Here is a 22689-nt window from a genome sequence, read left to right on the forward strand (position 1 = left end):
AATAAAAATAACAAGGGCTGCAGGGAGGAGATACCCATTTGGGAGTTTGTATGTACATGTTTGTGTTCTGGTGGTGCAGGGATCAGGCTGTGCTCCAGCTGGTGGGTGTAGCAGTGTGAGAACTTGTCATGCTGGAGGTGGGGGGTTATTGGTGTGCCCATGGCCCAGTGGTCCAAGCCTTGTGTGTTAGTGCAGCCCCCTCCACCACAGTCTGCAGGGGAAGGGCTGAGAAGTTCATGGGTGTTCCAGGCTGTGTGCTCTGTCCAGTGGAGGGAGAATCATCTTGGCTTGGGAACTTGTCCAGCAGCTGCAGTTGAATTTCTTAGAACCCTTATTTGTCACGTTTCTGGCTAATCTTGCAGGTGATCTCTGCAACTTGATCTGTGCAAGCCACCCGTGCAGAAACTGTCAGCCTGGAGGGAGAGAGAGCCCTTGGCTCATCTCTCCTTTCAGCATGTGCCATCCCATGGCTGGGTGGAGGGAGAGGATGCAGATCAGACAGTTCCATTGGGCAGAGTTAAATCTCTCATGTTGCTCATTTTTGAGTCCTGATCTGATCAGAGGGAGTTTCTGAAGCAGTGGTTCCATGTCTACTTGTTGCTGCTGTGGGTGGTGGGAGAGGTGGTTTTTTTTGTTGTTGTTTTCCTTTCCTTTTTTTTTTGTTTGTTTGTTTGCTTGTTTCTTTTTTTGTTTGTTTGTTTCCCTTTCCTTTTTTTGGTTTCCCTTTCCTTTTTTTGGTTTCCCTTTCCTTTTTTTGGTTTCCCTTTCCTTTTTTTGGTTTCCCTTTACCTTTTTTTGGTTTCCCTTTTTTTTGTTTCCCTTTCCTTTTTTTTTTTTGTTTTTCTTTCCTCTTTTTTTCTTTTTTTTTTTTGTTTGTTTCCTTTTTTTGGTTTCCCTTTCCTTTTTTTCCTTTTCTCTTTTTCTCTTTTTTTTTTTTTTCTCTTTAACATTTTTATTCCTTCCCCTTCAGCCTGGCATTACTGCAGGGTCCTGCAAGCCGCTCCTGCCCGGGCGGAGTTCCGTGCCAGCCCGGGTGCTGCCGGGGGTGGTGCCCGCACTGTTCGGTGCGGGACCTGCCGGCGGGGGAGCTCAGGGGAGCTCAGGGTCCGTCTGGCCCTTGGGGCAGACCCTGGGTCCGGCCCAGCGGTACCGCTCGGCTCCGCCCGCTGGGGATCGCGGACGCCATTGGCGGAGGAGCCGCTCCCGCCCCGCCCGCCGTGTCCTAGCGACGCCCGGGACGCGGCCGGTACCGCCGGGCCCTCACGGCCGCCCCTGCCCACGGCCGGTACCGCCGGGCCCTCACGGCCGCCCCTGCCCAACGCCGCCGCCATGAGCGGCCCGCAGCCGGGGTGAGTGTGGCGGTGGGGACGTGTCGGGCCCCCGGGCCGGGCCCTTCCCCGGCGCTGCCCCTCTCGTCGCTGTTCAGCCGGGGCACAACGCCCCCCGGCCCCAGAACTGTCCCGACAGGGAGCGGGGGACGCGCTGGTGCCGGAGCTGCTCTTGACTGGATGCTGCGGGGCGGGCGTTGGGCTGTGTGCGGGGTTATTTGCCGGTTCGGTTCTGGAGGAACCAGCTGTGTGCCACCCGAGAGATCTGTGGGTGTTCCCTGGGGTCGGTGAACGGTGGGTTCGGGTGTGCCCCTCACCTGTGTGCGTTGAGCGCTTTGTAATCGGACCTCTCCGGACCGCAGAACCTCCGCCAAGGTAATGCCTTCTGCTGGGGCCGGGCCACCGACCCGGGCCCTCCCCTTTGCTGTGCTCCGACCGCAGCTCTGTGGCGTGTGGGTGTTGGAGTATATGGACTTACCTGGTAGGATGTGAGTCACCAGCCCTGAGGAACTGGGGACCTCTGCAGATCCCCATCACAAAGCTTGACATGTCCTGAGTTAGTGGGAGATGCTCTGAGGAATGAAAGAAGGATGTGATGTGCTCGTGGCCGTAGAACCACGTCTAGTTGTGTTCAGGATTGTAAGTCACAGCTCTGTAATTCTTACAAAGAGGTTGATGAAGTGGGGACAGCCCAGCACACCAGGCACTGCTTCTCCTCACGGGCTGGAGGCAAACTGTGTCCCTTCTGGAAACCATTGAGCAGTGCTGGGCTGGCACAGCAGCAAGGCAGTCACAGGGTCACCAAATAGCTCCCTTTGGAAGAAAGGAGGGGGAGCTCCAGCCCAGTCTCCTGCACTCAGAGTCAGCCTCAGCCATGAGATCAGACTAAGTTACTTAATCCAGACTGATCTCCAAAACCCCAGCAAGTGGGAGCAGCACATTTCTGGGCACTCCTCCATGGCTTCGCCCGTCTTCTGAGGAGAAACCTTGTAATTAGGCCCCCCTCAGCCCCTCTTCTTTCAGCTTGTCCCTCCTTTGTCTCCTCTACACCCCCAGGCCTTGGTAGGCTGCCCCTGCCTTAATGAAGTGAGAGGGTCCTGCAAATATTTAAGCAGAAATGGGGGGTGATTTGCAGAGACCACCTGAGTAAAATTGTGCTTATGGGTTCTGTTGGCTTGAAATAGACCAATTAATTATTGTTAGACTCCAAAGTCCTGTCTGTCAAGTCATCTGCTGTCTTCAGTGAATTTGGGTTCAAATAGTTGTGTTCCAATATGGTTTCTCATCAGCACAGGATCAGTAGTTGAAATTAGTAAGTGTAGAAGCCAGAGCTGTGCCTGGAGTGAAGTCCAGAGGTGGTGCAGCTGTGTGGCCACTGATTCCCTCTGTCAGAGGATGGCCACGGTCTCAGGACGGCCGTGGTTGAAGGATGGCTATGGTCTCAGGACAGCCCTGGTCTGTTACTGCCCTGTCTCCTGACAAAGCGAGAGCCTCCTCTTGTGGAGACTTTAAGGACAAATTCCAGTTCTGCAGAAAACCAATTTGCCACCATCTGCTTACCTCTTGGGAGCCCCTGGCAGTATGTGTTTGGAAGGGGGGTGTACTTCATGGTGGCTGAAGAGTTTCCTTAGGGAATGGTCAGGTATCTGGAAAGTCTAGTCAGAGTAATCTTTGCTCCCCAACAGAAGGTGCTGGGCAGGTGCCTCTGCCTCATGGTTTGCTGGACTGGGTGTTTGTGGTGGGCAGCCTGTGGTGGGTTCCTCCTGTCTGAAAGCTAAATGAACCTTTCTTGTTGATGTCCCCAGCAGAGGCAAGGGGAGCTCCAGCAGCCTTCTAGGGTGAGGAGTGGTCTCCAGCAGGGGCTGGGCTGTGTTTGAGGGAGCAGACAGCATGGGGCTGTAACCCCTGAGACTCTACCAGTCTGGAACTGAAGCTTTGGTGCTCTCTTAGATTATTTCTTTGGTGAGCAGTCACTGATTTAATTGCACTGTAAATTATTAACTGTGATACTGATTTTGAAACTACAGATCAGTCAGTCTAGCTGCTGTGCCAGGAAAATTGTCTTCCACTCTAATAAAACACTAGAATTTGCAGAGAAGAATAAACAGGATAAACAGGCAGAGAAAAAGGAGCACTGTGTGGGTCTGACTGGTCCTCGGGTGTCACTGGGATGCTCCACAGGGATTTGGGCCGAGCCCAAGCGTAGTACCAAGATGTCACAGATAAACTTGCCCAAAATCTGCAGGGTGAGGGTGACAGAAGCAGCTGAAATAAGCAGGAAAAGTTGCAGGAGCTGCAGGTGAGCCTGGGCTTGCAGGGCCAGCCCAGCTCTCTACAGGTGATGTTGCCTGCACTGGGGCTGGGGTGCTGCTGGGGCTCACCCTGCGCTGGTTCCCTTGGCAGTGGGGGTGTTCACCTGGGCAGAGGGATCCAACTGCACTGCCACAGCCCAGGGCATCCAGTTGCCTTCTCCCCAACAGGTTAATGGGCTTTGGCTCAGGCTCAAAACATTTCCCTGTTGCCTCAAACAGGCTTTTGAACTTTGAATTTAATTCAACATTTTTGAGAACCAGTCTGTTCATAATTTAAATGAGGAAATGTTTGTACACAGGCTACTTCGAAAAAAAAGTTGCCACATCACTGTGCTCAGATGGGAGTTGCATTTTAAATAGTTATATGGCCTGTGAAATATTAGATGTAAGGAAGCAAATGAAAAGGAACTGGATTGAGTTTCTCTGCCTCTGCGTGCAGTTGCCAGGTGATGCCATAGGTCAATACTTTGCACAGTTGATGTAATCTGGTGGTTCCAAATGCAAATGCAAACTGTGAATTTAAAAAGTAATGTAGAACAGTTGCTATAGTACCAGTGTTTAATCAACATGCATAATGGGGTAAACTAAATTGTTTGTTTAAAGTTTAATTTATTCTTTGCTACCTGTGAGATTATTGTGAGACCCTAGGTAAAATTTCTGTAAATCCATGGTCTTTATGGTTTTTTGGTTTTCTTCTTGTTTTTTAATTATTCTATCTTTCCTCGATTATACTTCTGTGCATGATAACTTGGCCTAGCAATAGACATTTATCTTGAATTATCCCACTGAAAGATACTGTAACAGACGTATAGTGGCATTTAAGTTTAAAGCCAAAGGAAAAAACAGAGATCAGTCTCTTGTGTAATTAAAACATATCCTGCCTAAGGAGCCCAAAGATCAGGCTGAACATATTATGCAGTGTGGATCTGATTGTATACATTTTACAAATGTGGGTGGATTTAGAGTATTAAAAATATAAGCCTACTGTCACCTACTTTGGTGTTTGTCCTGTTTCCCAGAGGGTGAAGTAAGATAAGGTTGTGCTAAGAACTATTTAAAAATATACCTGCTAATTATGGCTGTTTCTGTTTTTGTGTCAGCTCTCATATATTAGATTCAGTTTTTGGAAGCTCTGATCTTTGGAAGCTGAGATGATTTAGCTCTGCTGGCTTTCCAGATACTCCTTGCCTTTCTTGGGTAGAGCAGGGAGAAATGAAATATTGTCATCAGTGCAAGCTGCACTTCAGCCAAACTGCTGCAGTAGCATGTAGCAATATGTCACCAGCAACATGGTATGCTGCAGTAATACATGCTTTCTGGCCTGTAAGTACCACTGGAGTTATGAATCTTGCTCTGTACAAGTTTTGTGCAATTGTATTTATGAGTATGGTTGTGGGATAAGCATTCTTGTCTGTTTATGTCAACAATCCTCTGAAGTCACTGTTGTGTACAAATCGATGGTCCCCAGAACAGACAGGGCAGTTCCTCACCTTGCTGCCATGGATTCATTTTCCAGAGTGTTTTTTGAGTCTTCTTGGTGTAAAGGCTGAATGGAGAACTGCTTTACAAGCCAGGCTCACAAACAAATTAGTGACTGGCTAGGCAATATTTGACTCTTTGGCCCTTGTGCCCTAGTGGTGGCTTGCTGTTCAGTGCTGTGCTGCTCTGTCTTATGTAGAAGTCACTTGTCTATTCAGGGGGCAATAAGATGTTGCTTTTACATAACCTAATGGGCATTTATCTGACAAAATGCTGGGTATGATTCATCAAGACAGCATTTTGTGCAGCAAACTATTGGGTAAGTAACTTAAGCTGTAATAATTTGTCTGTCAAGGGGATTTTATGCATCTGTATTGATTTTATTTCAGATTCCTTGCAACCTACAATAGCCTTACAGACAAACACCTGGCTGGATATTTCAGCAATGCCAGGATAAGACGACATCTCCAGAGATCAGGACTGGTGAGATTGAAATTTCCTTTTCTAAGAAAAAAAAGAAAACACTTTGTTTCTTTCAACATTGCAGAAGTCAAACCATTGGTGGTTCTGTTGTTGATTTGTTGGAGGTATTGTTGTCATTGGTAAGAATCTGACTAGCTAGCCAAACACATGAATATATGCTGTGCCATATCTAAGCCACTCATCCAAGCAGAAGAACATATTTCATGGAGGGGTTTTGATAAATTGAGAATGTTTTTATATTTTTGCTCCCTCTTTCTTTTTGCTCATTGGGGTTTGCCTCTGCAAAATCTTTCAGTTTGATTTTCTTAGTTTTCCTAAACTGTGAAATCTGAACATCTTGGACTCTACTAGCTGTTTAAACAGCTTCAATGTTATTTTTCAAAAGTGTTTAATAGAAACTGAAGGATTTGGTAAAGGTGAATGTGTGAAATATTTTGAAAAAAACTTGATGCACTCCTAGGTGTGACTCTGTTTAGGTCAGGCAGATGCAACCCTTACACAGCAGGAAGGCAAATATTCCCCTCTGCTGACTTGGGCAATGACCCAAGAAGACTGAGGCTGAGGCTTCAGCTAACAGAGAATGTGAACTCTGCTCTCCTGCTCTCTTCCTTTGGGTGATGGGTTGAAGGACCTACAGTTCTGTGCTGGGAAGGGGAGGTCCAGCAGCATGGCAGAAGCAGTGGTGCTTGAAGCTGACTGGAAGAGAAAGTAGTCCTTCTGGGAAATAGCACAAAAATACTTTATTCTATATTCTCCTTTTTAGTTATGTTATATTTGTTTATGGCAGATCTCAAGGAGTGGAAGAATAATACCTGACAAGGAATACCGGCTAAATGCCATGAGGAGGGAGCACCAGCAGTACGTGCAGGAGTGCTTGGCTAGGGCCATTTTTCACAAGGTCCTTGACATGGAGGTATGCATTTACCAATGATGTGTAAGCCTGTCCAGATACTTCCCAGCTGACACCCAACTTGTACCTGACTATTTTCTGTAGCAGTGCTCTTGTGCTCCCCTGGGAGGCTCTCCTGCTGGGAAAAAGGACAGTCTTTGTGTTTGACATCCCCACATGAAACCTTGGCTGGGCTCTACCTGCTAAACCCCACTGTCCATAGAACATGCACTGTCCCAGCTCACTTACTGCCCTTTGGTGGCCATCAGGTTATGGGATGATATTCACAGGGGTAATTTGTCTAAGAAATTCTAACAAAACCCAGAAATAATTGAACATGGTTATATATCTTACCTGAGTACAAAATTTGGGCACATTCCCATTACGCGTCCAGAATGAAGTTTGTGCCTGCAACAAATGCTCAGCTGTTCCCTTGCCAGTGTCAACATCCACAGGCACAATGCAAGTGGATGGAATCAGCAGTGGTTCTCTCCCACCAGGGAGCAGAACAGATGCAAGTGTTCATTGACATCTCATTAATGTTCATTAATGTGATTTCTTTTTCATTACATGGACAGCGTCATCATCAGCTGGAAATAAAACGGAAACTTGAAAATTCTGTGAGAAGGGAGAGAGTGCAGAAAATCAAGGTAAGGCCTGAGTATTACTGAGCATTGAGGGGACCTGGCACTGATGGGGCATGGCAGTTTTTCCCTGTTATATAAAAGCCATGATTCAGGCCAGAGGGCACTGAGCCATGTCCTGGTCCTTTTGTCTATGGAAAAAGAACAAGAAACAGACAAGTGAAGGATGATCCTGCCTCAGGTTCTAGCTCCTCCTTCCTCTGTCCAGCAGTTCAGGAGCTTTCATTCATACACGATTCCTTTTGAACCTACTTATTATTTTCCTGGTTGTGGCATTTGAGTTGTATGAAATGGTTCTTCCTGGCATTTCTGCACAATATTTAACATGTCTGCTGTCTGATAATTCTCTTCGATGCTGCCTTGTTCTCATTATGAAAAAAGTTAATAACTATTCCTCTTTTCCGAGGTATTTGTGGTTTTACATACCTTTTATGAGATTCCTTCTCAGTTTTCCAAGCTGAAGACCCTCAGTCTATTGAATCTTTCATACAAGAGCCATTCCAGGCTCCTCATTGCTGTTGGCCTGTTTTTTTCCCCTTTTCTAGTTCTACTGTTTCTGTTTTGAAATGGGGAACCAGGACTGGATGAATAATTCAAGATACAAGTTGCACTTCTTCTCTTTGTAATTCTAGACACTCTCTGCTTTTGACTGCTGCTGAGCACTGAGCTCACATTTTCAGCTATGTGCCTCTTCACATGACTTTTAACAGAACCAGCATCCAAGTAAAGAAAAGAGGTCTCAGAAGTCTTGGCTTTAGTGTCCTGTAGACAGAGCTTGATCCTGCAGTTGTTAGAGTCATGGAAATCCCACAGAAGTCAAGGATTCTTCTCCCCATAAAGTGACTTGGACTCATATGGGAAAAGCTGTTCTCAATTGGGCTGAAATATCATCAAGATCTCAATTCTTTATTAGCAGCCTGTATACATCAAGAAAAATGTGTTTGGAGGTTAGCTGCTTCTCTGAGCAGTTGAAGAACAATGTAAAATCTTTCTGATTTTAAATAATACATTTATGACCAAATCACTGGATAAAGAAAGCAGGAAATTTTAATGAAAACCACTAATTGGTAATTGCACAGGCATTATTTACTGACTCAACATCTGCTGATAGGAAGTTGCCACAGTGGAAGCAGTGACTAAGGGATCCCCTGTCAAGGGACTCTGGACTTGGGTAGTTTTGGAACATAAATCAAAACAGTTTCCTTCAGTGAGAAGCGTAAGGGAGATGCCTGCAGATGTGTGATCTGTATCTTTGCTGTGAGGCCACACAGAGACACAGGAACCAGGCTGGAATTAGTGTTGTAATTTAATTCTCACCTCATACTTCCATTGAACTCATCTCAGTAGCTCATCTAAAAGCAGAGAAGAAAGATGACTTGGCAAGGGAGGATGAGAAACATAGCTCTCTGATTCCAGACGAGTAGTCAGCCCAGTGTGGAGCTGCTGAGAAGGCAAAGTGGGGGGAGGCAGCAGTCGGAGCAAGGAAGTGGCAGCTGTGATCCAGTTTAAAAAGAAAGAGGCCTTAAACCAAACCAAGTATTGTGAGATACGCAGAGACAGGCAGATGAAATGAATCTAGGAGGATCTGCAGATGGAGAGGGCTGCAGGGAAATGAATCAGAGAGGGGAACAAGTCTTTTCCCTTGTGCTCCCAGTCTCCCTGTGATTCCCTTTCCATCTTAACCAGGTGCCCCATCAGGTCGAGGCACTTGATCCTCGTTGGCTGTCCAGTGAGACTGAGGGAAGGCAAGCTCAGACTTTGGTGTTATGAGGATGTAGTGCCTTGGAGATGTACCTTTCTATTCTTTTAGGTGGAACAATCCAGAAGATGGGTGGAAGGTGCCAGCCCCATGCACTCTCCACACCCACCTCCTGGTCCCAGAAGCCGCCATGGTCTCCACCCGCTTGTGCCTGCAGGCCCAGCTGGCTGCTCCCAGCTGGTGAGTCAGTGCCACACACTGCATCTGAGCACACACCACCTACACCCTGGGCATCTGCCTTAGGCCAGAGCACTGACTGCCCTGATTCCTCCAGGTCAGGGCCTACTCCTGCAGCACCTGAGGCTGGTTTCCTGTTTGCAGGACTCTGTCATTACAGAGAAATCTCTCCCTCCTACACAGAGGGCAGCTGGACCTGTAGCTGATGATAGTGGTGGACATCCTGCTCACCAGCACCGATTCAAGGGGCCTGCCCTTCCTAAGATGGTGAGTTAACTCAGTGAAAGGGTATTCTGAAGGGTACACAATGAGATGATGAAATAAAAAAGTCAGAGAAATGCTGAGTATTGAACAAAATAGGCTCTGTCCTATAATAATGCTTCTGTCATGCATACTCTGTGTCCATGTGCTGAAGGCACCAAAACACAGCATGCTGATACAGTTTCTATGAGTTCCTTATGTTTGCTTCAAGGTTGCTCTGTGGAGAGACAGTGGCAAAACCTGGATTTATGCCCAAGCATTTTGGATGCTCCAGTTTTTGGCTGCTCAGTTGGAGATGTCTGAAGGGGTCTGGCTCTTCAGAGGCAGGCTAGAAAATTTCATTTCCTGCAGATACCTCAGAATCACTTATCACTTCCAAATATCTTGATCAGAGGTGGTTTTTTTAAATTTTATTTATGATGCTGCTTTGTACTGAGAGTTATTAGCTGTTTGCTTTTTCCTTTTCTAGACCTCCTGGAGACCAAGCACAGCTCCCGGAAGCACACAGCACCCGCTTCGCCTCCAGCCCATTCACAGCTGTCCTGCAGGGGTGTCTGTACCCAAGGCTTCCAGTTCTAAACACAAGTGCCATGCACTTGAAAATGGTCAGCAGTTTGCCAGTGGGGTGAGCCCATGTTTCATTCAGAAAATAATATATATTTATATTACAGCTTTATAATACTTCTTTAGTGCTGCAATTCATAACCTCTGTACTGCAGGCATCATGTCCACTGTGTGGTTATCAGCTTTTATTTAAAGTCTCCCTTTCAACCTCCCCTTAATTTTCAGGACATTTTCCTACTGGTCTAATGCCCAGTTCTTGATCACAGCCAGGAAAAATGTGGTGACTTCACTTTCATAGTGTAAAATCTCTGCATGCAAAGTTATCTGCCCCTATATGGATTTTCTGTAATGTAGAGAGGGAGGCAGCCACTTGGCTAACACTAATAAATCAGGAATATTTTAACAGTTTTACAAGTTTTCATGAGCTGCAAATTACAAAAAATTATTTAAAATTTTTTTTAACATTTTTTTTTCCCTATTTCTCCTACTAAGTGGGTTCAGAGAATGGCAGCTTTTTTGGAGTAGCCAAACATGGTCTTGATATTTACGCAGTTACTTTCAGGTGATAGTTTGACTTGTCTTCTCTCTCAGAAAAACATAGTGTACTTGGCTTTGTGTCAGGAGTTCCCTGGGACTGGAGGATTCTGGAATGGGCTGTGACTTGTTGCTGTGTGGTGGGTGTATGAACAGGGTGGCTGTATGAACAGCTCCCTCCTGTTATGCCTTTGCTCTCTGTTGTGATGGTCACTATATAGCTGGCACTATCCATGTCTACTGGAAGATGGGTGATTCAAGTGATTTCTTTAGTGCTCACTGCTGACAAAACAGCTTAAACAGATCCAGAGTGTGCAACATTTGCAGGGTTTATTATCTAGAGATGTCTTTCTTTTCAGGGCCGTGGTTCTCTGTTTGCATTTCATCCTGAAGGAGGACTAAGCCTCCACTACAAATGGGCAATAGACACTTTCAGCGCCATCTTGTATGTGATGTTACCTGTTGGAAGACTGGCTGCTTTGGAGCTGGCTTGCCAGCTGGGAGAGTGCAGCAGTGCTGTGGGGCTGGGCAGCAGTCTGTCTGCTGATGATCAGAGCCCTCAACAGTTACAAGGAGCACATGGCTTACAGTGTTGTGTCTATCTATGAGTGCGATGCTTTCAAGCTGTTTGCCTGTTGCTTTGCAAATTAAGAAAGGGTTTTAGCACAGAAATTGTTTAATGAACAAAAGTGCAAGCACCAAGTTAAGGAATTGTGCTAGAAGTCTGTGTGTTACTGGATGCAAACAGCCATGGTTAGTTCAGTATATTCGCTGACTATTTTTGCATCACCTGTTTAACCTGGTTTAAATGTGGGGTTTTTTGCAGGGGGAGAGGAGTGGGTTAAGACTTATGAATTCAGTGGAATATGTGACTGGGATATCCCCGTATCAGCTCCCCATCATTAGCAATTATGTGATACCAGCACCACCACCCCCTCTCCACAGAGGGGACAAGAGCACAAGTGCAGTGAGGAGCAGGGTGCCCAGGGGCAGGCGATTTCGCCCCACCACTGCTCCAAATGGCTTAGAGCAACTTCTAACAAAGGTAACTGCCTCTGTCTGCTTCTCAGTTTATGTTCCCTTCCCCACTGATGTATTGGCCTGCTGCTGAAAGATGTGTATGCCTAGTTTGTACAAAGATTCACTGAATTTTTGAAAAAAAAGTTTATAAATATTACAATATATAACTGGAACCCTTCTCTCTATAGCCTAAAGCACTTGATGTTTTTCATCAGCTGGGGGAAAAATGGTGCTTGAACAGAAAAAATGTTGCAGCTCTTACTTAGTTTTCCATCTTACTCAATCTGCTCCTGTCTCTGTCCATATCTTGTAGCAGAATTTCAGAAGGATGTATGAAATGCCTTGAGTGTATGAAAACTTCATCTGTTCTACTATAGCCCCAGTTTTGATTCCTGTGAAGGAAATTGTAGGAACCAAGGATTGGGAGGAACATTATGTGCCACTCAACCTGGTTCTGTCGATTTGGGGCAATTTAATGCTATAGATTATCAGTTCAAAATATTTTCCTACTCTTCTGCATGCTACAAAACACTTTCCAATTTAAGCAGCTCAGGGCCTGTCTTAAAAGACTGAAAGTCTCACATACGGTGCACATACATGATCTTTGCTTTCACCTTTTGTCAGAGTTAGAAGCTGAAAGCATGTTTGTGTGTGTTTCCTGCTGCAGAATTCTGGGGGACCCCCTAAGCCCTCATTACGCAGCAATGCATTTGTGACCATGGTTTTTCGAGGAAAAAGTGTGCATTTATCTCATGATGATGATGATTACAGAGATGAAATCAAAGTCTATCAGCAGCATTGTGGAGGAGAAAACCTTTGTGTTTACAAAGGCAAGCTATTGGAAGGAGGTAAGGATAAAAAAATCAATGACTTCATATCAATTCTGGCAACAGCTCTTCTTACTTTTTTTGCTAAAATGTTGATGTAATATTAGAGTGATTTCAGCTGGGCTCAGTGCATCCAGGAATTTTTATACCAGCTGACTCCACAGTAAATCTGGATCTACTGTTTCATAATTGAAAATAAAGTTACAATTACTTTAGCAAATTACGGTAGAATGAATTTAGAGAACTGATGCAACAAAATACTGCAGCTCAGATTAATTTTGTATGGAGATGCATGGTTAATAAAGTAGTTGTAGTGGTCAACTGTCCTTAAATAGGGGTTATCAAGTTTCTGACTTGCTATAATGCCTCAATGCATGTTGGTCACTATTGCAGAAGGAAAAGCACTTAATAGGAGCCCAGTTACCATCTCGCAGCCATTGCCACAGGCTGGCAGTAACACACAACCTTATCCTCTGAACCCTCCCCTGACTGTGGTTACAGAGACCTTTCAGTTTGTCTCAAAGAGGCACCATGGCTTCCCGTTCAGCCTCACCTTTTTTCTCAATGGGATCCAAGTGGACAGGCTGAGCTGTTGCTGTGAGTACAAACACCAGAAGCGCTCCAGGCTGGGAGGCAGACACGGATACTTTGCGTTTCTCAGCGTGGAGGGAGCATCTCCTTGCTACAGGTATGGAGATGTGTACACTTTGCTCACAAGGACTTACCAGTCCAGTTTTCAGAGAGTTTATAACTTGCTTCTTCTCTTTTAATCTCTGTGGCACTCACACCTCTGTAGAACCTTGTCTGTTTCTCAGTGGCCCTTGAAACATGCAGAACTGAGCTTATCCCTCAGGGTCTTGCATCCAAGGATGCCATCAAAGGCAGCTGCTGCTGCAGTCACTCTTTGGAGGATGCAGAGCAGGGGACAGGGTTTGCACTGGGTCTGTAGGCTTCCCAGGAGGCACCAGCCCTTCCTCAGGAGTTGATGGTAAAGGAGTAGGTGTGGGGTGGTGTAGACATGCTACTTGCATGTTTCTTGTGGAAGACATGGTGAAAGAAATATGAAACCATGAAAAAAACCATCTCTGGAAGTTTCAAGAACTATAGTTTTCAGGAAGCAGTTGGAAGAAGAGATCATCAGAGCTATCATCTATTTTTTAGATAAAGTCTGATTTCTAAGAAAAAAACTTGTAATTCGCTGTACTGTATTTTTTTCTACTCCATTTTAACATCAAACATGATTTATCTGAATGTTTTACTTGGTATGTTCAAGGTAGTGAAAAGCATTTGGATTCAGAAGAGATACAGAGGCTGTAGAGTTTAGGAAGTACACAAACATTGGCTTTTGTGCAGTTTGTAGAAAGATTTGAAGTGAATTTTCTGAATTAATACAGTCTCCAGAAACTGGTTAACTTCTTCCTGAGTCACCCCCACTTTCTGTCCACCTTCCCCTTCTGTTCTTAGTGATATCTCTGTTTTGGAACCACATCCACACGTAAAAATCCCATTCTGGCTCTCAGTAAAGATCACAGTTGATTTCCCCTGCTTTCTGCTGCTGGGCTCTTAAAGAGGTGATGCTTCAGTGATTTCTACTCTGATGCTGTGGTCCTTGCACAGTTTTCTGCTGGCCTGTGCTGTACAGTAGAAGTACTTCAGTTATCTCAAAGATCCATGAAAAAAACCCACCATCAACAAATAATTAAACAGTGTCACATTTATAGTTTATGCCCACAAAACCAAAGGGCTTCTAGATTGAAGGGCTGTAGGATATTTAACAATTTCCTCCACAGTTACTAGTCCCAGCAGACCAAAAAAAAAAGTCTTATCTACACAACCTGAGTGGACAGGCTTTATCACTTTATTGGGTGTTCCATCAGGATCTGGGCCAAGCATGTCACTGGGTTGGAACTTGTCTGCCTTTCTTGGTGACTGTATCCTCATAGATCATGCTTAGTGCAGCTTGAAATTAATGGACACTGATGCTAATTTTTATTTTAATATCTTTACAGTTCAGTTGTCACCTTGAAGTGCAAACAGCATTACCTTCCTTCAAGGTGAAACTGCATCTGTGTTTGTGGAGCACTTGAGGATTTTAGGCTGCTTCTGTGAATAAGCCATTATCAATAACCTTGGTGTCTGAGGGGCAGTGCAGAGGCAGAGGGGTGCCTGGCTGCCTGTGTCTGCTGCCCCTCCATTGTTCATAGAAAGAAAAATGAGGTACTTTCCAATTCTCCTTGTGTTTTTTATAGGTGCATCATTGCAATGGGTCTGGACAAAAAGCCATACCCTCCAAAGAGGAAGATCAAAGAGCATGAGGAAGAGCATGTGGGCTCCTGGAGAGATGGAGAGCACAGTGAGCCAAGTGAAAGCAATGTAGAGCAGAAACCAAGGAAAGAGTCAGTGTTGGTCATCTTGCCCATTCATGAAGTGAGTGTGGAAACTATTGAGGACACCGCAGGGACTGGACAGGAATACACAAAAGAAGAAAGGGAAAACCTGTCTGATCACAAGAGTGAAGATAGTCAGGAAGACACCAGTAAAAATGGTACAGTATTCCAAAGCACCAGCAGGGGATGGAAAGTGGGAGATGATGGATCTGCAGAAGACATGGGGCTGTGGGCCTCCAGCTTTCCCTGGAGCATACCTTTTGTGTGAGGAATGTGTTGCTGCCTGTGTCTGGGCAGTACAATCAGCAGGGCCCCTGCCAGCCAGGCAACAGGATGAGAGGGTTTTGCTATAGCCAAAGCAGTGAGTGAGGAAGGTCTGAGAGGCCAAAACTGGAGGGTCCCTATCCTCTTCATCTATGACAAACATGATATTTTTAAATGATAATGTGCTCTTATGATTCCTATCCATGGTCTTAGGTTCTCTCACTTTAAAAAAACTGAGCAAATGCAAAGGCAAAAGGAGATTAATGAAGTCAACCTCTGTCTGCTTGAAAAGGACTTTATTAGTTGCAAATTCTGTTTCCTGTCTCTCAGTATGGTTCTTCTATTTTAGAGTATGATGAAGATTTTGAGGCAGATGAAGACACTAATGAAGACGGACAGGCTGGTGATCAAATGAATGGAATGTCAAAGTCATTCTCAGATGATAAAAAGCTTAATTTGGGCTACGAAAAGGAGAGTACAAACTCATCACAGAACGTACTGCCGACCTCTGACAGTGAGGAAGATGAAAGTGCTGGATATTCTGACAGTGACTCAGAGGATGATAAACAAGGTTAGTTTTTTCATGATGAGGCTTAGAGAAGTGGGCCTGATGCATGTTTTACATTTTGTGCATAACAAGTAAGTTTGTTGGGCTGCCTAGGAAAAGCCATGCGATTCCCACTGCATTGGTAAAAGGTAGCTGTTTTATCTGTTCTTATTAATTCTACCATCTGTCACTGAAACACAGCCAAATGCACTGGCAATGTAACTCTGTGCCAGCTCACAGCAGACACTGCTGAACTACTTAGTTGCAGACATGAAGATTTGCCAGTCAGCAAATCATCTCTAAATACTTGGGGCAGGTCAGCACTGCGTGTCAGTGCTCACTGACCTCCCAGAAGCTGTGACCACTCACACCTGCTGAGGCCATGAGCTGAGGAGTCACCAGGAAACCCTACATACTCTCCCAGTCATAGATTGGTATCAGATGAGTGTCTGTCCCTTTGTGCATAGCAAAGGGAGCTAGTGCCTGATGAATGCAGACGTTCTAATGACAAACACTTAAACAGAATTATTTTTGCTGTTTCCAGATAGGCCTGCCCACTCCCTCTCATCCAGCAGTGCTCAGTACAGCAGTGAAGATGAATCTCATGATGAAACAGTGAAAGACAATGTTGTGGGCAAAGAGGAGTATAATAGCAAAAGGGCATCTGATAACACAGCACATGCACAAAATGGAAATAAGAACAGGGAGAAGAAACTGCTCAGAATGGAGGAAATTCAGGAAACTTTTGCACTGGAAAAGGAAGGAATAGATGAAGCAGAAAAGGTGGAACCTGAGGATCTAACAGCAAGGGAAGACAGTGGAATTTTCCATGAAAACATATTGGCAGTACAGCATCCAAGTCCTGAAGGTACTGGGAAGCCCCAGCAGGCTGGGTCAGCAGAAGGTAATGTAGGAGAAGATGGGGAGAAGAATGCGAGTACCAGGAGGGACAGCAGGGCAGGAAGTCTTGCAGGTCCTTTGGAAAGCAGTCTGACAGATGTGGAGGACAAGAGTGAGGAGTCTCCCCAGAGTAGCAGAGGTGGTGGTGAGTACAGTCCCTCTGCACAAGTGTCAATGACTCATGCATGTGAGGGGCACTTTGCTTTATACCAAGTTAGGGTGCAGCCTGGGGAATGTGGGGTCTGGAGTGTTTGCAAGCTGCTAGAATACTCTGTGCTGCTGTGAGGTAAATAACCACCCAAAATGTAACCTTGGTTTATTGTTTCTTACATTTCCAGTGTAAGTCTCTGGCTATTCTTTTTTACTCCAGCAGCTGGGTTTCACTTAGCATGCAATTATTATAAAATCCAAACATGATTTATTACCAACAGGAAAATCTGTATGTCAGACTAGGGGACTTTGCTTATAATGTTGAAATACTAGGTTCAAAAAATACACCAAAAGTTACCATATGAATCATGGTGCAGCAGGTAAAGATCAAAACTATGCAAGTTGATCCGTGGTTGTGTTGCTTGGATTTGTGAAAAAGCAGCACATCAGTTAGTTCTGTGACACCTTGGTTTTACTGTTGATAAAACAGGCATCTTGCAGTTTTAGCCTTACCTGATGGATAATGGGCAATTAATGAAAGGATTGCAACTTGAGCAAGGTTTTGCATTATTATATCTTGGGAGCTGAAAAAACTAAGCCCTTGCTTTGCCCTGATGAGACCCATCATGTTCTGCTAGTGACAGGACCCCTCCTAACCAGGGCTGTCATTAACCCTGCAGAACTCATTTATCAGAGACAACAGTATAGGCTGAAGAAAGCAAAAGGTGCAAAATGCTCCTCTGGGGTTGTTCAGCTGCAGCCTGAGTCTGGGCAGATGACAGCTGGGGGTGTGACAAGTACAGGAGTACCTGGGACAGGCTCCTGCTGTGCAGCTGCTGGTCTTGCTGTGCTCTTTGTGACAAGGAGACAACGCTGGCCCCAAGGGAGAGAGTTATTGTCAGCAGTATTTGTCATCCCTGCCTGGGCTCTGTATTTTGATAGACTGTCAATTCCCTTTTGTCAGACACTTTGCAGGCAGTAAAGTGCAGAGTGGGAACTGCCAGGGAGCCAGACATCAGGGCTGTTCATCAGGTCCAGGGGAGGTAGATGCACTGTGCCTGGGGTTGCTGCTGCACCTCTGCATCAGACAGCCAAGGGGGGACCAGGAGCAGAAAGCTTCTTGTCTTCTCTTCAGAGATGAAATGACAGGATGATTCAAGCAGGTTGTGCACTATTCCACAAGACCTCTTGGGTTCCAGGAAGAACCTTGTAAATGCTCTCTCAGGACCCTCTCTGCTCTGCTTCCATGGCTCTGCAGAGCAGATCTTGGTGCTTCACCCTGGTGGAATGTGGCAGCAGGGAGTGAAGCCATCATAGTGCTCTAGGACCTGTGGTACAGTGCAGGCTGAGCAAGTGCCATGTGTGCTGCAGGCTGAAAGTGTCTGTTAAACATTCTCTCACCTTTCTGATCAGAGGGGCTGCAGGGTGCTGTTGGGGTAGGAAGGATAAAGTAAGAGGAACCACAGGAGATAGAATGAGAAAAATTAAAATCGAAAGCGAAAAAAAAATGAAGAAAACCAGCATACATGAGAGCAAGTAGAAAGACACAATCAACAGCACAGATGCATTTTTGCCTAAATTAGCCATGTGGGGTGCCAGAATGCAGCACCAGTAGTGCAGTCAAGAGCACAGGTGTGTGATGAGGAGCAGAACAGCAAGTTTTCTTCTTGTCACCATGCTGGTCTCCTTTGTTACTGGGAAGAGATAGCAGCTTTAATAGTAACCCTGTAAAACAGCCTTAACATTAACACAGTTCTCAATAAAACTAATGTTTTTATTGTTTCCTAATAGCACCAGATGGAGCTTCCTTGGCAGAAGGATCAGGGACACTTGACGTGCAGAAGGCAACAAAACAAGTGGTACAAGAAGGGCAGATGGTAGGGGAGAGACAGGCACTTGAGAAGAAAGATTCTGCTGCTGAAGGAGAAGATGCTTGCTCTGAAGAGGCAGGAGGAGAGATGGCACAAGTGGGAGATTTGCTGCCCAGGGAAGACATGGGGTCTGTGCTGCAGGCAGAGGGTCAGCTCGTGGTGGAGGAGCCCACACCTGAGGAGAGCACTGTGTCAGAAGGAGATTCCCAAGGAGAGGGGACAGGGAAGGGAACGGAGACTGGCACAGTGGTGGCACCTGGGGAGCAGGAAGTTCTAATGGAGGGAAGGGAAAGGGAGACAGTGCTGGGAGAGTCAGCACTGGGGGGAGAGGAACCAGCAGGGACACTGGGCAGCAGGGAGGCAGGAGGAGCAATGTCCGAGTGGGACAAGGTGGTTGGGGAGGTCTCCAAGGGAGAGGAGGCTGCAGAGGAGGCCTCCAAGGCAGAGGGGGCTGAGGGAGACATGGGGGCTCTGGTGGAGGAGGTGGTGGGTGAGACAGTGTCTAAGGGAAAGGAAGCCATGGAGGAGGGAGGTTCTACAAGGAAGGGTATTGTGATAAGTGGAATGGTGTCTGAGGTGGAGGAGGCTGTGGAGGAAGGAGGTTCTTTAGGTAAGGGTGTTGTGGCAGGAGCTGTGTCTGGGGAAGAGGAGGCTGTGGAGGAGGGAGGTTCTTCAGGGAAAGGCACTGTGATGGGTGAGGTGGTGTCTGAGGCAGAGGAAGCCATGGAGGAAGAAGGTTCTTCAGGGAAGGGCATTGTGGCAGGGGTTGTGTCTGGGGAAGAGGAGGTTGTGGAGGATGTCAAGTTGGCAGAAGAAAGGATTGCTGGGATAGTTGGCCCTGAAGAAGCTGTAGATGAAGGCAGTTCTGTAGGGGAGGAGGCAGTGGAGAAGCCTGGGGCGCTCCCAGAAGCACTGGGGGACAGGAGTGCTTGCACAGGAGAGGCAATGCCTGGAGGGAAAGACTTTGTAAAGCCACATGAGTTTTCCCTGCTGAAAGCATCAGGAGAAGAGCAGATGGAAACGGGAAAAACTGCCGTAGAAACAGCAACATCTGAGGCTGGTGAGGTGTCTGAAGTGGAAGGGAGCTCTCTCCTGGGAGCAGAGGACAGAGTGGAGGAGTCTGTGGAGCCTGGTGAGGGTCCCGTGTTGCAAGAAGCATCTGGCTTAGAGGCACTGGTGGATGCTGGAAGTGAGCCTGTAAGTGAAGGGACATCTCAGCTGGAGGTGACCACAGCAGTGGAGGAGAAGGAGGAGGAGGAGGAGGAGGAGGGCTCAGCAGCACTTCCGAGTCCAAATCCATCCGAGTGCAGCCAAGCAAAGGCAGAGAGTGCCATGGAGGGTGGAGGGGTGAGGGGAGTACCCGTGGGGACAGCCGGGGCAGGGTCAGAAAGTGGAGAGGAGGTCCCGGGCAGAGCAGCGGGTCCCGGGGAGCTGGGGGCTGAGCTGGGGGGGTCACCGGGCGGGGCTGAAGGGAGTGGGAGGGAGAGCCCGGTGGGCGAGGGTCCGGGGGTCCCGGCCGTGCTGCCGGCACTGTGGCTGAGCGTCAGCCAGGCGGCGGAGGCCGGAGCGGGTCCAGGGGATGGGTCCGGTTCGGGTCCCCCGTCCCCAGGGCGAGGAGCGGTGTCCAGTGGCGGGCAGGAGGGTGCAGGCGGCGGCCCTGTGCCTGCGGCCGGGACAGCGGAGCGGGGGGGAGGGTGGTCCGCAGGGGGCGAGGGTCCGTTCCCGGTCAGCCCCGGGAGAAAGGCGGCGAGGGGAGATCTGGGGGGGGGCCGGGAGCGAGGCGAGGGGCACCAGCCGGCAGCAGCGGGGGTCTGGGAGGAGGTCGGAAGCCCTCCCGGGGCCCCGGAGCGGAGCAAGGACCGTCCCGTCGGAGGGAGCCCGGGAGCTGCCGGCGAGGGCCAGAGGAGCGCTGGGCCCCGAGGGGTGAGTTCTCTCCCCAGAGCCAGAGGATGTACCCCTGCCTCCCCTTTCGTGTGGTTCCCTTGTGATTGTGCCGTAGGGTGATAAATCCATTTGGCTGGCAGCCTCTGTGTTCTCACCCGTTTCCCGAACCTGTTTGTGAGTGTCCGTGGTGCCCACGCTCCCAGCCGCTCGGTCATCTCGGCCCCTCCGAGCAGTTCTGCCCCAGCCTCGGCAGCACTTGCTGCTCTCTGCTGGTTACACTGGCCTCTGCTCCTGGGAAACCTCGTTACAGCAGCCTCTCAGCTCAAAGTTTAGCCCATTTTCTGAAAAGGTAATGTTTTGTTTTTTCTTTTGTTTTTTCCATAGGATGTTGCAAAAGCAGGCTCAGTTACCGTGCCTCTGGTGCAGCCCCAGGATGGGGAAGAAACTCGCTTCTAAGCTTTTCCTGCGGCTCCTTCAGTGCTGTGTCCCACAGCATTTACACAAATGGCTGTAGATTTGCACTGATCGGGATGTTCACTCCTTTATTTTACTCCACAAACACCACAACCATCTGTCACGGTTTGCTAGAGCAGCCTCTCAGCATGCAGCAGACATCTGAAACCAGCCTGTGTGTGTGTGTGCCAGCCCAGGAGCAGCACTCCTGTGGAATTAAGAAGACAATAATCACAGGGATTGTTCCACAGCTGTCATGCTTGTTTTTCCCAGATATTGGACAAATATTGGACTGGTGGTGCGTGTGTCTGCAGGATGAGCAGTGTCTGTGCCTGCACTGGTTGCCTTCCTCTGCATGTCCTTTGCTGTTCTCAGCTGCCCACTCTTCACTGTGACCTGGGGCTGGGTCTTCCTGCTTTGGCTCTGGTGAGGGGTCTGGGGGTGTTTGGTTCTGGTCTGGGGTCTGGGAGCACAGTGGGCCCAGAAGCAATGCCCACACAGGGGTTCAGCATTGGTGGGTGGTCCACAGGGGCTCGACTCTCCCTGGGGATCCAGGCTGGTTGGTTGTCACACTTCAGGCTGTTCTTGGGACTTTGGATGTTGTTGACAATTGTTAAAGCAGATCAGTTCTAACTTGTATTTGTGAACTAATAAAGCCTGGCCTTTTGCTTGTGCTGGTGTCAGGAGTAACTTCCTGGGCTTGTGGAGTCCGTGCTGAAGCTGCAGGAGGGGTGGTCAGTGCCAAGCTGGTTCAGCCCAGCACTGGCTCCCCACCTCCACTGTCAGGGTCTCCCTGCCAGCTCTCCCTCCCCACTGAGGGCTCCTCAAGACCCTGCCCAGCTGCAGTGTCCTGGGTGGGTGCCTGTGGTCATCAGCAGGCATTGCTGGTAGGAATGAAACTGAAACGAGCAGGATTTTGCATGGATTGTAACTGTGAGTTGCTTAAGATCAATACACACAGGTAGGAAATTTAAATGTGATCAATTCCTGTTTGTTCCTTCCTGTACTAAAGATGTTTGCATTTGTATTTTCAATCTGGATACCAGGAAGTGCTTTGAAAGAGAAAAGTAGAAAAAAAAGAATAATTTTTTTGAGGTCCTCATCAGTTTAGATGAAAGAATTGCATCAAGTGACCCTAAATGCTGCGGGTGAAATGTTTATTCTCTGCAAGATATGTAGTTATTTGCTTACAAAACGTGAGTTTGCCTTCTGACCATTCAACAAGAGGTCTCTTCGTTTTAACCAGGAAATGCATAAAATCACAAGTAGCTTATTCACTGGACCAGGACATTTTTAATGTTGTTCAGTATAAAACAAGAGCAGTAAATAGATAAAAGGTGTTTATGTACTCTACGTTTGAATACACCTGGTATGTGAAGTGTTCAGAATTTAAATTCATGCTAAGGACCTTCTCCAGAGGTTTGGTATTTCCGTGTTATGTACACACACCTGTGCATTTACTTGAGTTTGCAGAAGAACCTGTACCAGTCTGTGTCATTCCTTGAATTTTTGCAAATTATTTGATTATAAGAATAATACTTGCAGTCAAGTAGGACGTGGTTGTCAGTGTGCATCTCTGCTTTGTAGCAGAATGACTGTGCAGAGATCCATGGAAAGCAAATGCCTGTGGTACCAAAGGGGTCCTTTCCTGGTGGGTAGGAGCTTCCTTTGAAGAAACCCAGTGTTCAGAGTGTGCTGAAGGTGATGAGGTGGCAGGGTGAGTTTGGGGGGAGATAGCAGCTAGCTAGATCCACTTCAGCCTTGTAGAAAAGGAGGCATGAGTTGGTACCCAGGAGGCAGCTCAGGTCCCCAGGCACTTGGCTGCAGGAGAGCTGGGGCATCAGAGAAGTCCCAGGAGAGCAATGCAGTAGTGATTTTAAAGAACTGGAAAGCTGATAATTTGTTATTTCAAGTTCAAGAGTGTCTCGTTCTTTGTAAATATTTGTGTGCTGAGCC

The 22689-nt window shown here is 47.2% G+C and overlaps 1 protein-coding gene across 4 annotated transcripts; it reads left to right on the forward strand.

Moving 5' to 3' along the window:
- Nucleotides 1–1181: 1181 nt before the first annotated feature.
- On the forward strand, nucleotides 1182–20871 carry ERICH3 (glutamate rich 3). 4 transcript variants are annotated; one of them, XM_071749825.1, is made up of 16 exons: nucleotides 1182–1349; nucleotides 5509–5602; nucleotides 6390–6515; nucleotides 7070–7141; nucleotides 8946–9074; nucleotides 9216–9338; nucleotides 9802–9957; nucleotides 11257–11475; nucleotides 12118–12298; nucleotides 12779–12965; nucleotides 14527–14822; nucleotides 15278–15499; nucleotides 16020–16520; nucleotides 18317–19063; nucleotides 19133–20319; nucleotides 20665–20871. In XM_071749825.1, the coding sequence occupies exons 1-16, from the start codon at nucleotides 1330–1332 to the stop codon at nucleotides 20734–20736; spliced, it is 4332 nt and encodes a 1443-aa protein (XP_071605926.1). In that variant the 5' UTR covers nucleotides 1182–1329; the 3' UTR covers nucleotides 20737–20871. The 4 variants fall into 4 exon arrangements, with proteins under 4 accessions (XP_071605926.1, XP_071605924.1, XP_071605925.1 ...); XM_071749823.1 differs by having other exon boundaries at nucleotides 18317–20319; XM_071749824.1 differs by having other exon boundaries at nucleotides 9255–9338; nucleotides 18317–20319.
- The last annotated feature ends 1818 nt before the right edge of the window (nucleotides 20872–22689 follow it).

This window comes from Heliangelus exortis, chromosome 8 (assembly GCF_036169615.1).
Source record: "Heliangelus exortis chromosome 8, bHelExo1.hap1, whole genome shotgun sequence".
Lineage (NCBI taxonomy): Eukaryota > Metazoa > Chordata > Aves > Apodiformes > Trochilidae > Heliangelus > Heliangelus exortis.

What these genes read in the sequence shown, in the direction of transcription:
- ERICH3 (XM_071749823.1), top strand. Translation starts at nt 1,330, where the DNA reads ATGAGCGGCCCGCAGCCGGG. An exon ending in TAGAGCAACTTCTAACAAAG is followed by an intron (nt 11,476 to 12,117) that starts GTAACTGCCTCT and finishes TTCCTGCTGCAG; the next exon opens with AATTCTGGGGGACCCCCTAA. An exon ending in CTCAGAGGATGATAAACAAG is followed by an intron (nt 15,500 to 16,019) that starts GTTAGTTTTTTC and finishes TGCTGTTTCCAG; the next exon opens with ATAGGCCTGCCCACTCCCTC.